Below are 17,951 nucleotides of genomic sequence, written 5' to 3' on the forward strand. Positions count from 1 at the left end.
TGGACTCTGAAAAACAAACTGAGGGTTCTAGAGGGGAGGGGGGTGGGAGGATGGGTTGGCCTGGTGGTGGGTGTTGAGGAGGGCACGTTCTGCATGGAGCACTGGGTGTTGTGCACGAACAATGAATCATGGAACACTTCATCTAGAACTAATGATGTAATGTATGGGGATTAACATAAGAATAAAAAAAATAAAAAAATAAAAAAAAATAAAGAAAAAAAAAAAAGAGGGGTTGCTTTTTTCATTTGCCATAGATGGTATGAAAACCAATTTCTTTCTCTTTCTTTCTTTCTCTCTTTCTTTCTCTCTTCCTTTCTCTCTTTCTTTCTCTTCCTTTCTTTCTTCCTTTCTTTCTTTCTTTCTTTCTTTCTTTCTTTCTTTCTTTCTTTCTTTCTTTCTTTCTTTCTTTCTTTCTTTCTTTCTTTTTCTCCTTTCTAGTGTTCATGAGAAATACCAGCCCTCTTTTCATTTTTTTTTTTAAGACAAGGCATTAAAGTATATGTTTAGAGACACTGATGAAGGATTTTGCTCTAGGGTTTACACTGTTTTCTAGGGCTTTGGATTTTGTTCAAGGGCCCCTGAACTGAAGCAAATGTTTCTTGATCAAATCCCACAATAATTGGGCCCACTGGTGACTGATGTGTGGTACGAAGGGGTGGAAATGTTCCGAGTAGACCTCCATTCATTTGGTGATCAGTGTGTCAGTGTTTAGAAATCCACCCCTTTTCCAAGCAACCACGGTCGTGTGTCTGCTCTGTTCTGCCTTTTTCCGGTTAAGATTCTCATCAGTAAGGCATATAAAGTATGACATTTCGGGCCTCCAATTTCATAGCTAAGCCACCGTTTCTGTGGAATGGTCCAAAAAAAACAAAAACAAAAACAAAAACAAAAACCTTGTTATAATTACGTATGAGTGAAGAAAATTAGGAACTAGGAGGCAGAGGACCTTCACACGAGGATGCCCACCTTGCCCCTACAGCAAGAAGGCTCCAAAGAAAGTTTTATCTTCTTTTGTGTAATCCACCAAAGAGATGTCACTGACGTTCACCATCAGCTTGTCCCCTTCCTGCAAGGAGAACATGGCCCCTAGGTAGATGGGCTGGAACCAGTTGCTGCCTACTTCGCACACAGACTTGGTCCCCATTAGGAGCTGGGTCGGCTCGGGGTAGCTGTCTGTTACCTTAGTGATGACCACGATGATGGAGTCTGGCTTGTTTAGTCGGCTCCCTTGGTGGATTTCACCACACTCAGAGGTGGTTCCTCGGAACGTGACCTGGGAGTAAACAAAGTAGTCTCCCGACTCTGGGATCACCAGGAATTTATTTGTGTAGTTCATCCGGTTCTTGGTAAAGGCCAAGCCAAGTTCATGTTCCCAGTGCAGAGCCGGAAACTGATTTTTCAAAGACTGTGTGGGACTTTGTCTGACAACTGCAAAGACAAGAGAGAGGTTTAATTTCCTCGTGTCAGAACCTGTGGACTTTGCCAAAAAGAGTCTCATATTATTTTCAGAGTAAAGTGATTGAATAAAACCAACAGCTAACAAGCTCCTTGAGGAGGAATGAGTGGAGGAGATCTAAGCAGACACACACTTTTGTTCAGAGAGTAGCATCTTAGGGGCAAAAGACTTCGCCTCTCTGAGCCCGAGTTTTCTTTCCTGATCATTTAGAATTTTACCTGAGCTCTGTGATCTTGGAAAATAGTGGACGTTAAGAAATCTCACTCTTTGTGTTTCGGAAAACAGCCCATTACGATGAACCTCTTCTCCAAATGACTTAGATGGAACTGGTGGGTGCCCTCCACCCTTGGGTACCTATGGCAAGACCAGACACCAGATCCTCCAGATTGCCATTCTCTACCGCATAAATGATCAGCTGAACTGTACTGTCCCCACTGATCCATGGGAACATAATGCTTGTTTTTTCTTTTTTAAAGATTTTATTTATTTATTTGAGAGAGAGAGCACGAGTGAGAGCAGAAGCAGGGGGAGCGGCAGAGGAAGAGGGAGAAGCAGACTCCCTTCTGAGCAAGGAACCCAATGCGGGGCTTGATCTCAGGACCTGAGCCTAAGGGCAGCTGCTTAACCGACTGAGCCACCCGGGCGCCCCAACATAATGCTTGTTAACCCAATTTTGGTTAAGCTTCTCTTCTGCCTCCAGGCTTTGGTCTACCCTCAGCCTGGACCAGCAGACAGTCTCTCTTGAGAACAGGCTGGCCTTCGGGTAAAACATTCTCTGACGCTAACACCTTTATCCCACTTCTTCCCACCTGGTTCTTTCTAACTTTGTTTACTCCTTTCTGCAAAAGGAAACCCCTTTTAGCTTAACTCTTGAGACACTTGCAGATCTTCTGGCCAGAGCATTCTCCCTATTGCTGCTGATTTTCTTTCTCCTTTCTCCCACTGTGCAATAATCCTTTTGCACAAGCTCTCTCTTTACTAAGTCAGGATTTGCTTTTCATTTGACGTATCTTTCCTTTTTTTTTTTATTTTTTAAAGCGTATAAAAATACCCATGGAAAGGATTAAAAGGGATGGTGTGTATAAAATCCCCAACTATTAGGAATACCCTCTAACCTGCATTCACTTTCATTAGCCTTTTGTTTCAGACATACCCTGCTACAAGGAGTAGACATTTTAGGGAGTTGGATGATCCCTGGAGCTCTCTTGCAGCTCCCCTGCAATGCTACGGCCCAAAGTTACTGAAATTCAGACAGTGATTAAAAGAAAAATCAACATGCAGGACAGATATTGGAACCAGAGATCCAGAACATTCTGGAAATGCTTCTCTGACACCAAAATACAAACTGATGTAATTGGCTTGTGGAGTATAAGGGACCAAGGCTCTGGGTCACTTCAGCTCTATGGCCATGTAACGTTTTTAATCAGTGATGTAGGTCCCTTCTCTCTGAGTCTTGATTTCCTGTCCCTAAGCTAGAGATAAAGCCCCTTCCCAGTCTCATTTGGAAGATCAAGTGAATAGAGGAGACATGGACATTTTTATCATGAGCCTGGCTATGGCAAGTACTCAATACATAATCACTTTCCCCAAATAAACCAGCATCTCTCATCTTGACAGATTAAAAAATAAGCCTATTTCACTGTATATATTTTTATAGGTTCTTATGTTTGCATTGTTTACAAATATACATTATATACTCGGACATATAAATGAGTGCTTTTATGAAGTATGTGTATCGCAGAAAAAATGAATAGAACCAAACCATTGATTTCAAATAAGATAATCTGCAGTAAAACTAGTATGTTTTAGGAAAATAAAAGCATATTTTAATTTCCTACGACTGCTTTGAAAATCCATAGTGATCCCCGATATGTGCTATCAGCCACCATTTGGGGATAGGTTATCTTTAAGGAAATATTTAGCAACTTTCACACCCAGTGGCTGCCTAGAAACCTGGTTCCTGGATTTTTCTTAAGCATCTTTGCCGATGCTGACTGGACCCTGGATTATTTTGCACCATGACACACGTTTAGAATGCATGTGGTCTCTCCGGTCCCCCGCACTCAGTGCGCCCTGGAGAGTTTGTTGCTTCTTTGCAAAATCTGTGAAAGGCATTTTTATCAATCACTCCTGATCATCTCCACTCCTTCTTTGTGGATGATGCAGTATAAAAAAATCCTCTGGGATGATGCAAAAACAAAAAGATCATTTAGTCTCTAGACAAAGCGAGTTTTGTTGAACTGGTATACAATTTGCTATGTCAACACGGCAACAAGTGGGAGTTAGGGTACGGAATAGGTTGTGATGGGAACAGTGCAGGTCTAAGAGTCAGACTCAAATCTCAGCTTTTCCGAGTCATGTATATGATTTGGGACAAGTGACTTGACTTGTCAGAGCCTCAGTTTCCCCCCTTGTTGGGCTGATATGCAGATTAAATGAGATCATGGTTGCAAAATGCCTACCACAGTGCTGGTACACGTGAGGAGCTCAGTGGAACCTAGATTCCCACCCCCAGCTCCCCCATTCAGTAGGAAGAAGGGTGATATCCCCACACTCTGTTGTTAGGATTTTTCCTGCCCAGCTTGTTCACTCTCTCCCATTCTTAATATTTTATTTATTTATTTATTTTTTTAAAGATTTTATTTATTTATTTGACAGAGAGAGAGATAGCGAGAGCAGGAACACAAGCAGGGAGAGTGGGAGAGGGAGAAGCAGGCTTCCCGCTGAGCAGGGAGCCCGATGTGGGGCTCGATCCCAGGACTCTGGGATCATGACCTGAGCCTAAGGCAGACGCTTAATGACTGAGCCACCCAGGCACTCACTCTCTCCCATTCTTAAAGGCAAGTGGTCAGTGACTAGTGACTTGGAGTCTGTCTGGTCGTAGTCCTCACTCAGGACTCACCACAAACACTTTCCTCTTGGTCACATGCAAGTTACATGTTTGGGCCCTGGGGATATCCCCCTGTGGGCTGCAAATTTTCTTATAGGTCAGGAGAGTATGCTTGCTTTTAACTCCTTAGGTTTTCAAAGGATTTTTAACACATATTTGTGCACAGTCTTGCTCTTTTCTCTGGAGTCTTAGATATATATGCAACTCCAGGCATCAGATGTCAGAAATTTCAACAGTGGTCTTGGGAAACTGGCCAGCTGGTGATATTATGAGGCCGCTCTGAATCTCTTCACATCAACAAAAATTCTTTGCAAATGTCTACCTGAATGCAAATGTCCAATCACTTCATCTTGAGTGGGGTACAGATGGACTTGATACTTTTAACAGCCCAGGGGATCTTTTATCTTTGACCAGATTCAGAATTATGTGAATCTCTGAGTCTGAGTGAAGCCGTTTCTGAATGCCTGATGGTGTGTATGAAAGAGAGAGACAGGAGAGGAAGGAAGAGGACTGATAGAATCTGAAAGAAAATGCCCAAGAGCCATGGGCCTTTGGAACCCTTAAAGGGGGAAGACATCTGAAAACCCTCAATTGAGAGGAGAAGTCTGTTACCAAGGTGTGTCGTTTCCGGTTTGAAGCTATTAGAATAAGTTTTGACAAGCCCTCTGAAAGAAATCTTGGGCCCATGGCCCATACATGATCTCCTGGAAATCACACCAGGGAGAAATACCTGTCAGGTGTGCCCTTGGCTTATCTCCAGCAGCTCCGGAAATTGCATCTGTAAGGAAAGGAGAGAGATGCTTTGTGTGAGTCAGAGGGTGGCTGGAGTGAAGACAGTATTTTTGGAGTTGCATGGTGCCTGCAACTGGAGAGAATCATTCCTCTCCTTCAGCTGGGTCCACTGGGGATTGTTGTCATTTCCCCAGGGACAGAGAAGCCTCAGGAGAAAGAGTCTTGAACACAAATAAATCTTGGCCCATAACTTTGGGCAAGTTTCCAACCTGCCCAAGACTCTGTTTTCTCATCTCGAAGGTCATCCCTTGCTATCTTGAATGTAGAGTGCTCAGCATGATTCCTGGCACATGGCCTATGCTCAATGAACTCACATTGCCCCCCCCCCCCCCGCTACTGCTTCAGGGTGAGCAAACTGACCTTTGGCCTTATTCAAGGTCCCTTTAGCCATATCCACTGAAGCATCTGGATGGCCTAACAAATAGGGTAGGGAGGGGTAGGATTAGGCATTCTTCTAATACTTTTATAGGAATTAACTGATTTAATCTGCACTAATCTGAGAAGGTAGGTACCATTATAGCCAATTTACAGGTGAGTAAACTGAGACAGAGGCAAGTGACATTATTTGCCAAAGGCCATCACCTCCATAGGCCATACACTTGGACACAGCACCATTTTGTATTTTTAGTGACTTGGGAGCAACCTCACTCCTCCTCTGGGTTTTCATCCCTCTGAACCTCCCTCATACCCAAACTACTGAATGCTCTGTTCCCCACAAGAGAAGGCAACAAATATGAACACACTTACAAGCTCGCTGATGTGAAGGTCCAAACTCTTGCCCTTTTGAAGTCTATTGGAAAAGAAAGATATGATTCAGCCCACCTGTGGTCCTTTTGTCACCCAACCCCACAGCTGCCCATAGCAAGGGCATGATTAAGATGCCGCTGCTACCCAAACTGGGTGTTCTGAGATGAGGGACATGGCAATGAGACTACTCGATGGAGGGGAATCTTGCGCCCAAGCGCTCCCCTTTCCTCCTCCAGCACCCCGATGACCTTCTCTCTCCTACACTCGTCTTGGAAGCTCAACTTCGAAGTTCTGTCCTGAGAGCCTTCCCTGTTCTGTTCTAGGACACTCTGACATCTATTATTTGAACAAATGATGGCACTTGCTTTATTTTCTTTTGTCCACCGTGATTTAAGATTTGGAACTATTTAAAAAAGTGATACAGAAAAAGAAATAAGGGCTCTGTTCTCCTTCCCACCAGCCCCTTGTCTCCATGAATGACATGGAGACATGTCCATCCTTGCAATCCTAGCTTGCGAGCCATTTCAGATACCACCCGGGGCAGGTGGGGCGGGGGAAGGGTAACTGCTTTGGAGGCAGACAGACCTGAATTTGAATCCTGCTGTCACCATTTATTAACAATATGATCTCGAGCAGACACCTTTCCTCTCTGAGCTCTGGTGCCCTCATTTGAAAAATGGGAACAATAACATCCCTAACCTCAGATAACTCCCACATTTGAGATAAGGATCAAATCAGATGTGTGAGTCAGGGCAAAGAACGTGCAGGAAATGAAGGAATCACCGTGTCTGAACACAAAGCTCAGGAGCAAAGCTAAGTCCTTGGCTTAAAGGGATAAAATCACCACCTTACATTTTACGGTTTCCAGGAAAACCTTCTCTGATATGATATTGACTCAATTCAGAGTCTTCTGATTGGGTTCTTATAACTACATAGTCCCCACGGACAGTGATCCTCATGTCACCAGTTCTGTATCTTAGAATCCGTGTGTGTGTGAGATCGTACTTGTGAATGAGGAATTGTGTGTCCATGTGGGTGTGACAGAAGACAGCTCTAGCAGTGGGGGAGGTAGGAGCCGATGTGTTTTGTGTGTCTACATGTGACTCTAGTGTGGAGCTGTGTGCATGGATGTCTCTGCACGTGTTGGTGTGGTCACGTGGGTGTAGCTGTGTCATTGTTCACCAGGACTGTGAGCAGGTCTGTGATGGCAGTGACCTCGTTAAAGCCCAGACGGCCAGGCTCTTTTTATTCCCAAGCCATGCTACCTAACCTCCACTGGAAGGCTTCTTGAGGGCAGAGATCTTGTCTTTGAACGACAGACCAATTGTCTCTCCATTGTCTACTTCCTAATTCTGTGAATAGCAAGACAACTGCTTGCCTTCAGTTGCCAGGCTTGAAACTTGCTGCTTTCTCCTCCCACAAACCCAAGCTGCCATTTCTATTTTGCAATTTTTCTCATTCGTGCCTCCCCGGCCCCCACCCAGGCCTCAGCACGCTGTTCTTCTGGATTCTCCCATCAGCCTCTTAACTGATCCTTTTGCATCTGGTTCTCCTTTCCTTGAAATCATCTCCTCACCTGCTCTCAGAGTGCTTTTTCTAAAGCATCACTGTATGGGGACACAATTCTGTCCATAAACCTTCAATGGCTCTCCATGGCCTTCCAGACACAGGCCCAAATACTTATCTTGGCATTCAAGGTCCCAGTTGACCACCCCATTCTTGTTACCCACTATTTATTCCTCTCCGAGTACTCTGTGCTCCAGCCATGAGAGGCAACCACAGTGAATGATTCAAAGGACCTGAAAGATGCAGTAAATGTAGCTACTTTCTGTTGAATGAGGAGTGGCGCTGTGCTATGCTACGCCCTTTGCACACGTCATCTCCTTTAGTGTTGTGACGACTCTTCAGGTAGATGCCATTCATACCCTTATATTGAAAAGGGGGGGGGCACCTGGGTGGCTCAGTTGGTTAAGCAACTGCCTTCAGCTCGGGTCATGATCCTGGAGTCCCCGGATCGAGTCCCGCATCGGGCTCCCTGCTCAGCAGGGAGTCTGCTTCTCCCTCTGACCCTCCTCCCTCTCATGCTCTCTGTCTCTCATTCTCTCTCTCTCAAATAAATAAAATAAAAATCTTTAAAAAAAAAAGAAAGAAAAGAAAAGAGGGCTCAGTCAGGTTAAGTAACTTGCCCAATGTCCCACAGCTGGAAAGTGAAGTAGGATTTTAACCCAGGTCAATCCACTCTAGAATTCCTGGCCCTAAGCCATTGCACCTTCTCATTTCCGGGTAAGCTCCCCCTTTGGTGAGGTGGATGGATGAGTACCAGCAGCTCCATGCACTGCGACAGTAGGGGAAACACAGAGCTCAGAAAACAGGAACCCAGCCCAGAAGTGAGGGAATCAGGGGAAATTACCTCTGAAGTTGAGTCTTACAGGTCCCACAGGTATTAGCCAGGTGATAAAAGGTAATGACCATTCCAGACAAGGCTAAGAGCTTGTGCAAGAGTACAGAGGCCCAACAAGGCATGGGAGCAGCTGGGAAACTACAAGGATTTCTGCTGGCAAATGAACCCATATATACATTCAGCATAGGGTCGTGAGTACAGTTGCTTTGGAAAACCTAAACCCAATTGATGCAACTACTTGTCCAGCATCGATAACTTTGATGGGCTTTAGGAGTGGGGTGGGGTGGAGAAGCAGCCTAGAAATGAGCTTATTCTGTAGCCTGTTTCCTATGCTGTTCCTTATTTGCTGTTAACAGAGCTGATAAAGAATTGGTCTGTGGCAGGCAGAAAACTGAAGGGGAAGAATTGGGAGAGCATGGTTGCATCCTCTTGTGTATGAAATAGTACAGTCCTGGCTGGTCTTCTGCTTCATTGAGTACTCTGCTGAGAAATCTTCTTGAACATCTGCTTATTTTTGTCTAAGCACTCAGCTAAAAGACTGGAGCATTCCCTTTGGCTCAGAGTCTTGCTGTCATTAGCATGTATCTGCGATGTGAACACATTTCCCTCTTTGCTCTGCTGGATTTCTATAACTTGGGCATACAGTTATTTTCACGTGTGGTTGGACGTGTATGGATCTTAGTGGCCTAGAATCTGCTATACATCTGGAGTCTGTCATAGTGCCAGTTAGCAGGTGTTGAAGACCTCAACAGTCCAAGAGTCCCCAAGAACATCAGCTGGGACTCTCTTACCAAGAACAACATCTAAAGCCTTCCATTGCTGCTTCCCTTAATAATGCCTCTTCATGGGAGGAAGATTTTTGTGACGGGAAGCAGGAATGAATGAAGAGGAGATTTGAGATGAAGAAATAGTAGCTTATTTGGAGGAGCTTATGCATTTGAGCTGGCTCGATGCCTGTTCTCAAGGTGACTGTTTGCAAGAGCTTTTCGCTCTCAAGTACAATCCAAGCTGCCTGTGGGCAATGACCTGGTCTGTCTTGCTCACCACCAAATTTCTGGTGCCTCAGACCATGCCTGGCACTTCTGCCGGATTACCCAATCAGCAAAATATGCTGATGCCCAGGTGTCAGAAAGACAGGTAGAAAAGAGAGCTGGAAGATGGAGGTGGGTTCAGCCTCAGTGACTTTTGCCTGAGTTTGGCAATCCAAAAAACGAAGAAAGAAAAGACCTTTTGATTTTACAATACATGCCAAGTTTTGAGTTCTTGTTTAAATTTTAAATAATTAATTTAAGAGTTAAATGACCATAATCTTTTAGTTACTGGCACCTCCAAGTTTTTCATCAGGCTTTGCTTGGAGCATAGTCATGGCTCCAGAAATGTTTGTGGAAGATTGTGAGCTTTGGCCAGGAATCAGAGACAGAAAAGGCAAATGTGGATGCCTGTGGGGATTCGTGTTAGTAGAATAGTGGGGCGCCTGTGGCTACCAGCATTGATGAGCCCAAGCAAAGCAAGCTGGTGCTTTTTACCCCTTAGTTTCTATAGGTCAGGGGATTTTTCACTCTTGTTTGCGTTTCTTTCTTTTTTCCTTCTCACTTTTTTTTCTTTTTTTTTTGTATGCTGATTGGTAATCCCTGACACATTTTTGGAATTACTCTAATACTTCAACCAGGGAAGAAAGAAGGATGGAGGGAGGGAGACTGCTATCTAGTCGAGTACTCCCTGGGTGCCAGGTCCTGTACTGGGGTTTATGTGTGTTCCTTGTCTACCAGTCCAGTTACTCTCAAAGGAGGGCATCACCTTTTTAGAGGCTTTGTAGGCCAAAGGTCAAAGAGTAAATGGAGGGTCTGGGATCTGAACCTTCAGACCAAGTGCAGACCCCGGCACCTATCAGGAGCCCCATAAACATTAGCTGAGTACACACCATGGACCACGGAACCCGAAGCCAGATGATCTTTGAGATTCTCTTATTGGCATTTCCCCAGAAAAAATCCCTTGAGTGTATTTTAGCTAATGACCCATTTAGCCTTTCTCCCATGTCCTATACCCACTGTCTAGTATATTCATAAACAGGAAAAGAGATCCATTTTTTGCCGTCATAAATGCCGCAATTGCAAAACCATCAATGTTTTATGACCCATAACATCCTCCCAGCACTTCTAGGAGAAATACACAGACCATCGCCTCCTTGTTTTTGGCTTTCGCTTCTCTCTGTTTGTACTTGCACAAGGATAAATCCAACCTGGAAATGTTTTATTCCAAGGCCATTTCAATTCATTACCCTCCTGGGTACACTGGACGGGGCTTCACACCCAACATTCAGAGGGGTGCAGAGCTGAGCATGTGGTGTTGGCAGCCGAGCAAATGTGGGAATCCCAGCCCTAGGGTTTCCTAGCAATCTGACTTTGGTATGTCACCTAACCTCAGTGAGATTCTGTCTCCTCATCAATGAAGGCAGGCAATCATTCTTTCCTCCTGGAAGCATCGTGATGCCTAAGGAAGACCACACACATACAGTGGATATCCAATTCACCTTCCTTCTTTCTTTGGGTTCAGTCAATATTTATGGTGCATGGTGTTGGTTCTGCGTAAGTTCCCTTTGTTTTCACCGCTTCGGTGATACACAGAAGGCATCCTTGGGTCTCTTTATGACCAGTGGCAGATTTGGATCATTTAGGAGCTCTGGATGGCCTCCTCCTCCCAGCAGAAGAGGCTTCCTCCGTCTACAGCTGGCTTCTGGACTTCTGCCCCTTCCAATGCAAAGGGCTTGAGGGAATGGAATGTACCCTCCATGCATTTCAAAACCCACCCTTGTTACTGCAGTCGGTGGCTGGGCCTCATTAAGGAGACCAGGCTGGGAGATGACCTCTTACAGCCGGACAGCGTGTGGTCCATCAGGTGAGGACCCAGGAGCTCCCAGTGCTGGGCATGCGGTAATGTGTGTGCTTATTTATTTATATATATATATTTTTTAGAGAGGGAGAGAGTAGGGGAGGGGCAGAGGGAAAGGGAGAGAGAGAGAGAGAATCTTAAGCAGACTCCACGTCCAGCGTGGAACTGGAGGTGGGGCTTGATCTCACGACCCTAAGATCATGACCTGAGCCGAAATCCAAGAATTGGATGCTTAACCGACTGAGCCACCTGGGCGCCCCGTGTGTGTTTATTTTAACAGGTGAATGAATGGATCTTGGAGTCACCAGCTCGGAGCTGCTGCAGATGTTTGGGATTCATGCCCACAGTGGGCTCACCCTGCCTTCACGCAACTTCACCAGTTCTGGTCTTCTTGCCCTCCACCCCCAGCCTGAGCTTCTGAGTGAGTTGGCTTCTCTTCCTGGTGTGCCAGGACTCTCAGAGGCTAGAGCAGGGGCAAAGCCACCTAGTGCTCCGTGTTTTACAATTTCCAAAGCACTTTTTATCTCAACCATCTATTTGTTTTCTCTAGACAACCCTGAAAAGGGATTGTCAGAACCGTCCCTGTTTCCGAAGAGGAAACAGTCTGAGTGAGATGAAAAGGCTACACCCAAGATGGAGCAAACAGGGAAATCATGTCTGTTGAACATCTACTTCATGGCATTAGCTTGCCGACATCCTCTCGCAGAATTCTCAGCACGGGGCTATGAGGGAAGTGTCTTTACCTCCCCATTTGACAGACAGGGAGCGGACGGCTTAAGGAGGTCAGGTACCCTGTGCATCCCTTCCTCTCTCTCTCTCTCCACCCAGCTAACAGTGTGCCAGGGACAGCGAGGTGCCCCCAGGGGAGGAAGGAGACTCGAAGTTATTGAGCACTTACTATGTGACAGGCACTTTTTAGGGAATCCTTATTAAACGCTCCTGACCACCCCAAGAAGTGAGTGATTTGCTGGGTTAACACCACAGGCAGACCAGCGTGGTCGGCTTAGGAGGAGCTTTTGAATCCCAATGTCACACTCAGTGCGACTTTGGGCACATGGCTTAGGTTTTCTAAGCCTCAGCTCATCATCTCTGAAATGGAGATAATCGTAGCACTTTCTTCATTGTGTGATTTCAAGGACTAACCCAGATGAGGTATTTAGTAATAATAGCAAATGCATCACACAGACGTATGTGCTAGACACCAGGCTAAGGACTTTATAGACACGACGATCTCATTTACTCTTCTCAAAACCCTGGGTGTGAAGAAGCTTAGAATGGTGTCTGGTGTCTAATAAGTTATTATAAGGTCACAACTGTGGTGGTGGGGGGAGCCATGGCATTCCCTCAAGCCTGCACAACTCTGAAGCCTCAGCTGGCACCCCTATGGGGTCCTGGATGGAGACCGGGGTGGGGGTGGGGTCTCAGGAGCAGGTGTGCAGGGGAGAGGCGAGCAGGGATCAAGGGCTAGGAGCCTTGCAGGGTTTTTCAGGAAGGGGTGAAAGTGAGATTGCAGGGAAGCAAGGAGAATCTGGGGCGAGCATGTGGGGATTCCAGAAGCAGCACGGGAAGGGAAGGACGGAGATGGGGCGGTGGTGCAGTCCAAGGAAGCAGTGTCTCGTGGCACCCCTGCCAATGTATTGCACAGTACCACGGGCCTGCTCTGCCCCAGGCTGGGGGCTGAGCCAGCATGGTGCATTGTGTCATGCCTGGAGTACAGACCCCGAGTGAGCCAGAGCAGTGCCTGGGGAAGGCAAAACCTGGTCTCCGGGGACCTGTGAGCCAGCGTGGGGTCCATGCACCCAGCCTGAGGGCAAGGAAAGCCACTAAGGGCCCAAAGAAGGCCCAGGCCATGGTTAGTGCAGCTGGGTAAAGAATGGATTGGAGTGTGGGTTGTCGGTACAAGACCAGGATGGAGAAGGAGGCGCGGAAGTAGCTCACAAATATCAGAGACCAAGAAAGGCCCTCCAGCACCCAAACCTGCTCTCTGACCTGGTGATGGCAGATTCCAGAGCAGGTGGGGAGGGTGACAGGTATGATGCAACGTCCATGAGCAGGGAAGTTCCTCAGTCATGATGATGATAATTGCTACCATTTACTAATCTCCTACCTCCTGCCAGACACTTTAAATACTTTATTTCTAAGTATTCCATTTCATACATAAGGAACCTGAGGCACAGGGAGGTTACGTAACATGGCTAAGAAGTGGCTGGGCCAGATTTCAAACTGATTTTTCCAACACATGAATCTACCGGACATTCTCCAGGAGTTTAATGATCCTAAAACATTTTACTCTCTCTTTTTTGTAGATGTAACATACACATTTTGTACAAAAGAGGGTAAGTTTAAAAATGTCTCTCTCTTCCACCTGTCACCCAGGTCCCCAAGCTAGATGCTGGCAGAGCAACCAATCTCTTGTCCTTTTCTTGACATAGTCTATGCATTTATAAACACATTCATAAAAGTGAATATATATATATATATTTAGAAAATGAATGTCCCCGATTCTATATACTGTTATATACCTTTCCCTCCCCACTTAATGATACATCTTAGAGAAATTCTCCATCCTTACATATAGAGATGCATCATTTTTTAGAAACGGTGGCAGCTGCAGGCTTTCACTGCACGGAGGCACCAGGCTGTATTTAATTGATGCCCTATCTACGGACACTTCCCCTAAAGGTAGTTATCCCAAACCTTTTCAAATCTGATTTCTGCTCTGCAAGCTTACCTGGGTAAGGATTTTGTCACATCGAGTATTTCCTTACACAACCCCTGAAGGAAGAGTTCAGTTTAAAATAGATATATAATTTTAAGTTCTGGTAACTGTTTTTGTTGCTGCTGATAAAAACCTGGAACATTCCTACACCAATCGCTGTTGCTTTTTGGTAGTTGCCTGGTGTAACCATGATGATCACGTCCCAGGAACCAGGTGTGTAACCCTCCCTGCGTTCCCATCAGACAACCTGTTCCTGCACTTGCCTTCTTAGCATTGCCAGGGTGTTAACATTAGCATCCTCTTTTGGCAGAAAAGGAAACAGATTCAAAGAAATGAAACCACATGCCTATTTTTACCCAATCAGAGGTGGCTGCGCTGGGATTTAAACTCAGATGTCTACGAGCCACGATATTTCAGTTATGTCCACTCATGCTCTCCTTGGTGATTTAGCTTTCCCTCTTGAATCCTATCTTCCATCTTTTCTGAGCTGGTTATTCTCCATTAGCCCACTGGAACCTCTCTTTGCCCTTCTTGGCCCTGCACTGTGTACCGAGAGGCTGGGCACACTTGCTTCCTGGCTTTTAAGCCTGACTTCCAGTCTGACCAGTGGGATGAGAGGTGGGGAGAAGAGCGTGGCCAGCTCTTCCATCCTTCTTCCTGCTCCCTCCCTGATGTTTGGCAGGCAGGCTAGCCCTCTCCTACATTTTCCTTCTCCTTGGGTTCCCCGAAAATTGCTCCCTCCTATCTGCCCCCTCAGGCCAAGAGGTGATGACTGGCTTCCCACCATTGCTAAGCATCCCAGGATGCTTCCAGCTCTTCGGTTCCCTTTTATCTGTCTACATCTCAGCAAGTAGACTCTTCTTTGAACCCTTTTCAGACTCTTTACACATTCTTCTTTAAATGCTCCTGTTTGAATGGACCAGGTGTTTCTTTTCAGGACTCCGATTGCTACATGTGGTCCCGCCTCACCCCTATTTCCCTTTCTCTTCTTCTGATGACCGAGAAGTTCTACAGTCTGGCCAAACCACCACGCTAAGCTTCTCTGTGTTTCTGCTCTTCAGGGAGATTGCCTGAAGTGTCACAGAATGCACTATTAGCCTTTTCATTTCTTGAGTAGCTAAGATAGGACAGGCACTCATGCCTTCCCTCGTGGGGCTTCCTGTCTAGTGACAGCTCGTGTCTCCAACTCTCTTCCTGACAGGGCAAGTCACTGGCCCCTCTGGACCATGGCCTCCCACCACCAAGGGGTGGTGACTGGCTTCCCATGGTTGCTAACCCCAAGGTGCTTGCAGAGCCTGATGGTCTTCTAGATCAAGAAAGGCGTTTTTTTGGCATCTGCTGAAATAGGGGATCTCAAGACCACATTTTAAGCAGAGGCACTGTTTCCCTCTAGAACCCCAGAGAGTTCAGGTTATTGGAGGCCACTCAATGCCTCATTCAAGAACAACAGTCTCTTTCTGGCTAAAGCACAGACTCCCAGAACACCGACTAGACACTGTGGTTTGGCTTCGTAGAAATCATCTCCATGGTGGCCTGGAGGTCACAGCCTGACTTGCTATGCCTTGAATTTCTTCTCTAACATGAATGGCATTTCTGGCTGTCTGAATATTTCTATGTTTTCTGAAAGATGGCATGTGGCTGTGGACGCCACCATCTGAATCGAGGTCTGGTTGCTGACCCTGAGGGGTTGGGGAGAGTTACACATTAGCCATGGCTTGCTTGCTCGCTCCTTGTGTTTCTGCTTTGAAGTCAGCCAGCATTGCTTAGCAGACAGGTTTCCTGGTAAACCAATTGAAAAGCCTGTTTTCTCCTCTGGAATTTAATACTTTGGACTCAAATGAAATCTGTCATCACAGACCATGCAGGTGTGTGTGTGTGTGTATTTATAAAATGGTATTATTTGAATGACTCTGTCTTCAGTCTTTAAGATTTTTGATATTCCTATTCCAGAATAAGTTTCCCCTTGACACTTATACCCCCCGACTTGGAACCATTGTTCTCCCTATACCTTATATTCATTTTTGACTAAGCTCTTCCACCCCGAGCCCCCAGCAAGATCTGAGAAATAGACAACCAGGCAAGAGGTTCTTTCTTGAACATTGAAAGAGAATATTTCTAAACCCAAGAAAGGGGGTTGATTAAATAAATTATAGCACATGCATATACAGGACTATAATACAACCATCTAATATCATCATGCTGCTTTGAATTTACTAACAATAAATAAAATCATAACACATTTGGAGATTCAAAATAATCTCATCTTATTAAAAAATACAGAATTATATTCCCCAAGATGTCAATAGTGGTCACCTCTATGTGGTTGTGGGTAATGATAATTATCTTGTTTTCCTTATCTGTGTTTTCTAACTTTCTTCAATGACATGTGTTAGTTATGCAATTTAAGGAGGCTTATTATTTTTTTTTTAAAGAAAAAGAATGTTCCCAGATTATCAGTACATGATGATTACAATTATCTAAAAATATGTTATTGGAGATTGTTCCCATATAAACGGAAAGAGGGACAATTCCCCTGGCATTACTGAGGATAAACACCAAATCGGACCTCTCCAGCCCTCACATGCTGCTTCCTTTGCAGGGGAAGCAGGGAGTGGGTTGGGTCAAGGGGGTCTGTCCAGAGCTGCAGTGCCCGCCAGGTGCCTGCAGCAGGTCCAAGGATCCCCGGGTCAGGGCTTACCTGGAACACACAGGCATCTCCTTGGGCCCGGAGCTGGCCCACGAGCAGGTAGGTGGTGAGTCCTGCCAGGATGGGTAGCGATACCAGGCAGCAGGTGAGAGCCCAGCGCTCGCTGCTTCTGGCTGCCAGCCTGCCTCTGGCCTTGGGCGTGCAGCTGCCTTCCTCAGGCAGCATTTCCACACTGGCTGTTTCCCCGAAGCCCAGCCCCAGATTCTCTGCCATCCTCCTGCTGGTCCTGGCGCTGGCTCTGACTCGCCCTGGGCAGAGAGACCCTCCATTAAATAGAAGACAAGCTCTCACAGTGGGTGCATTAATCACTGCCTACTCCTCCCCCGGACCTCTCCCCTCCCCCCTCCACAACACACTGGGCCCCGCCCTGCAGGGAATGCACCGCCTACAACAGAAACCAAGTTTGGTTTAAAAAAAAAAGAAGAAGAAGAAGAAGAAGAAGAAGAAGAAGAAGAAGAAGAAAGCTTTCCCAAGCGTATTTATATACAGTGTGCTCATGTGCTCCTTCCTTCGTTTACAGAAGGAAGTCAGGAAAGTCCCTGGAGGAGAAAAAGAATCCATCAAGTCAGTGGGCAGGGTGAATTAAAATATAGCTGTCCCTGCCCTGGAAGCCTGCCAGCCAAGCCAGTCTGGGGAGTGTGCTGCTTCTGGAAGTGAAAGTGAAGGATGGGGAGGTGTGTGGTGTGGCATGCAGACTGGGAAATAGAAATCATGTTTGCATCACCACTTTGCAAAATGCTGCCAGGCCCTCTGTCTTTTTGAGCTTCATAGGAGCTCATTTTCCTTGCACAGCTAGGAATACTGAAGTTCTGAAAAGTGAAGGCACTTGCTTTTGGTCATTCAGGGATTAAGACAGAGGAGCCAGGAAGATGGTCTAGTTCCTCTAAATCTCTATTTGGGGTTCTTACTTCTATTACACATCCACCTGTGAAAGGAGAACGCATACCTAGCCTGAGTTGACCAGTTGTCTAAGCAAAGAGCATGAGGTCATAGAGGTGACTGTCCATGAGGAGAGGACATTGACTTTTCGTCTCTGATTAATTCCAAGTTGATTGAGCACAAGTGATAGGCCTTGCCCACAGTTGGGTGTGTATGGGGGCCACATTTATTAAACATTTCCTCAGTGCCAGTCACTATTCTAAGGGAGTTAAATGTACCAGTGAAGTTATTCAATCCTGAGATAATCTTTTGACGTAGTAATATTATTATTCCCACTTGACAGATAAGGACATGGAACTGTAGGATTGAGACTCAGGTCAGCTGGCTCTGGAGTGTCATAACCATTGTACTAGGCTGCACATGCTGCTGTGTTATGCACGTACATGGATACCCACACCCAGCGTGCCCAGG

General features: G+C 45.9%; 2 protein-coding genes across 2 annotated transcripts in view; one reads left to right on the plus strand and one right to left on the minus strand.

Annotated features, from left to right (window-relative positions):
* Window positions 1-17,951, plus strand: part of TMEM268 (transmembrane protein 268) — a 208,451-nt gene that overhangs the window by 125,388 nt on the left and 65,112 nt on the right. The gene's annotated exons all lie outside the window — the stretch shown is intronic.
* TNFSF15 (TNF superfamily member 15) lies at window positions 337-16,946 on the minus strand. The gene is made up of 4 exons (XM_006735621.3): window positions 16,593-16,946; window positions 5,886-5,928; window positions 5,077-5,124; window positions 337-1,428 (listed from the first exon to the last, which is right to left on the minus strand). The coding sequence occupies exons 1-4, from the start codon at window positions 16,812-16,814 to the stop codon at window positions 974-976; spliced, it is 768 nt and encodes a 255-aa protein (XP_006735684.1). The 5' UTR covers window positions 16,815-16,946; the 3' UTR covers window positions 337-973.

Source organism: Leptonychotes weddellii, chromosome 14 (assembly GCF_054177405.1).
Source record: "Leptonychotes weddellii isolate Sample4059 chromosome 14, ASM5417740v2, whole genome shotgun sequence".
NCBI classification, from domain to species: Eukaryota; Metazoa; Chordata; class Mammalia; order Carnivora; family Phocidae; genus Leptonychotes; species Leptonychotes weddellii.